General features: G+C 69.2%; 2 protein-coding genes across 2 annotated transcripts in view; both read right to left on the bottom strand.

Annotated features, from left to right (window-relative positions):
- LOC103660989 (WD repeat-containing protein 86) overlaps positions 1–1,751 on the bottom strand; it is a 27,665-nt gene that overhangs the window by 4,105 nt on the left and 21,809 nt on the right. The gene's annotated exons all lie outside the window — the stretch shown is intronic.
- Positions 88–1,745, bottom strand: LOC121105781 (wiskott-Aldrich syndrome protein homolog). The gene is made up of 2 exons (XM_040643789.1): positions 851–1,745; positions 88–650 (listed from the first exon to the last, which is right to left on the bottom strand). The coding sequence occupies exons 1-2, from the start codon at positions 1,068–1,070 to the stop codon at positions 400–402; spliced, it is 471 nt and encodes a 156-aa protein (XP_040499723.1). The 5' UTR covers positions 1,071–1,745; the 3' UTR covers positions 88–399.

The raw sequence follows: 1,751 nt of genomic DNA, 5'->3' as shown, positions 1-1,751 counted from the left end.
CCCCCCCCCCCCCCCCCCGGTTCCGGGAACCCCTCTACCCTGTGACCGGAAGCTGAGAGTTTGCAGAACAAAAGACATATTCCAGAGCACTTGGAAGAACGTGTATTTCGGTTCTTCACTAGTGTCCTCAAGACAATTTGCCAAACTCATGACAACTGCGGCTGGGCTGCCTTTGAAGAAATCCCGTTTCCCCTCAGGACGGGCTTGGCTTCTGGGGACCTCAGGCTCTGGGGGTTGTGGGGCCGCACACCCTGGGTCGGGAGGGTCCCGCTGGGCCAGGTGCAGACCTGAGTGCAGGGCCGACTCCCGGGGAGGGGGGGGTCGGTCTGTAGGGGGTGGGGACGGAGACGTGGTCCCCCACGGCGAGCACGGTCGCCCTGCACGGGACGGGAGGGGGCTTCAGGAGTCCACGGACACCGAGGACAGGCAGAGCCCACTGCCCGGGGCGGGGCGGCCGGCGGGGGGCGGTCTCGGGGCGCTCAGGCGGGCGGCAGAGGCTCGGCGGCACAGCCCACCTTGTTGCTGAAGAGGCGGGAGCGGCTGCGCGCTGGGGCGGCGGGGCGCGGCGGCGGGGCGCACGGGAGGCCGCGCACGTCCCAGAGGCGCAGCGCGCCGTCGTGCGAGGCCGTGTAGAGCACCTGTTCGTGCACCTGCGGGCGCGGGGCGGCGCGTGGGACGGCGCTGCGAAGGCCCCCCCGGCCGCCCTCCCCTCCGCTTTGTCGGCGCGAACGGCACCTACCTAGCCAACTGTCGGTGGCCTCTCCGCCGGGGGAGCCCGGTCTCGGGGTGCCGGGGGCGGCCTTCCCCTCCCCGCCGAGGCAGAGCCCAGGAGCCGGGCGGGAGCGCCTACCTGGATGCAGTTGATGACGAAGGCGTGACCGCGGAACACCCTCTGCAGCGCTCCGGACTGGGCGTCGAAGGCGCGCGCGCGGGCGTCCCCGCTGCCCGTGAACACTGTGAACACAGGGCGCCGCTGGGCCTCCCGCCCGGGAGCCGCCGCCTTCTCCAGGACGCCGCGGCGCAGGGGGCGGGGGCGCGGCGGGGCAGGCCCGGAAGTGACCGGGACCCATCCGCCCGCCTCACCCGGAGGTCATTAGGTTCAAATGGGAACTAGCAGGAGCCCCTGGCAAGGAAGGAGCCCCCACCTTCCTTTTCCTGCTGCGTGCCTGGGAACGCGGGGGCGGGGGTATACTACCCCACTTCCCATGTTCTGCGGACTGCGGCTGCTGAAGCTGCCTTGGGCTGCAGGGCCTGCCTGCGCGGCCCCCTCCGGGGCTCCTGTCCCTCCTGAGTACCACCTCGGGCCAGGTCCCCGCTCTGAGACCGTTGGTGAAAGCCTTTGGTGAGGCCTGGCTTCCCTGCTCTAAAGCCCCTGTCTGGGGGTGGGGGTGGGGATGAGGTCATCCACCCCCCATCATCTGAGCAGCCTCCTGGAGCAAGGACCAACCAGAAATCCGTTCCTCCTCTGTCTGGCCCTCCAACAGAGCCGAGACCCTCTGGCGTTCGCTGGAGCGCCCCTGCCCAGCTCTCCTGGGGGAGTCCTGGGATTCAGCCTTCCTTGCGCCTTTTCCTATATTAGAACTTAGTTCAAGAGTTCTGGCTCCAGTGAGCACCCGGGTCACCTGGAGGGCGGTTAAGGCAGATTGCTGAGCCCACCTGAGTTTCTGTCTTAGGAGGTCTGGGGCGGGGCCTGAGAGCGTGCATGTCTAACCAGTTGGGGGGGGGGGGGGCTGCTGCTGCTCAGGGACCAC

The sequence above is a fragment of the Ursus maritimus genome, unplaced genomic scaffold (assembly GCF_017311325.1).
Source record: "Ursus maritimus isolate PB19 unplaced genomic scaffold, ASM1731132v1 scaffold_3, whole genome shotgun sequence".
Taxonomy (NCBI): domain Eukaryota; kingdom Metazoa; phylum Chordata; class Mammalia; order Carnivora; family Ursidae; genus Ursus; species Ursus maritimus.
This window is presented reverse-complemented; position numbering and strand designations above follow the sequence as displayed.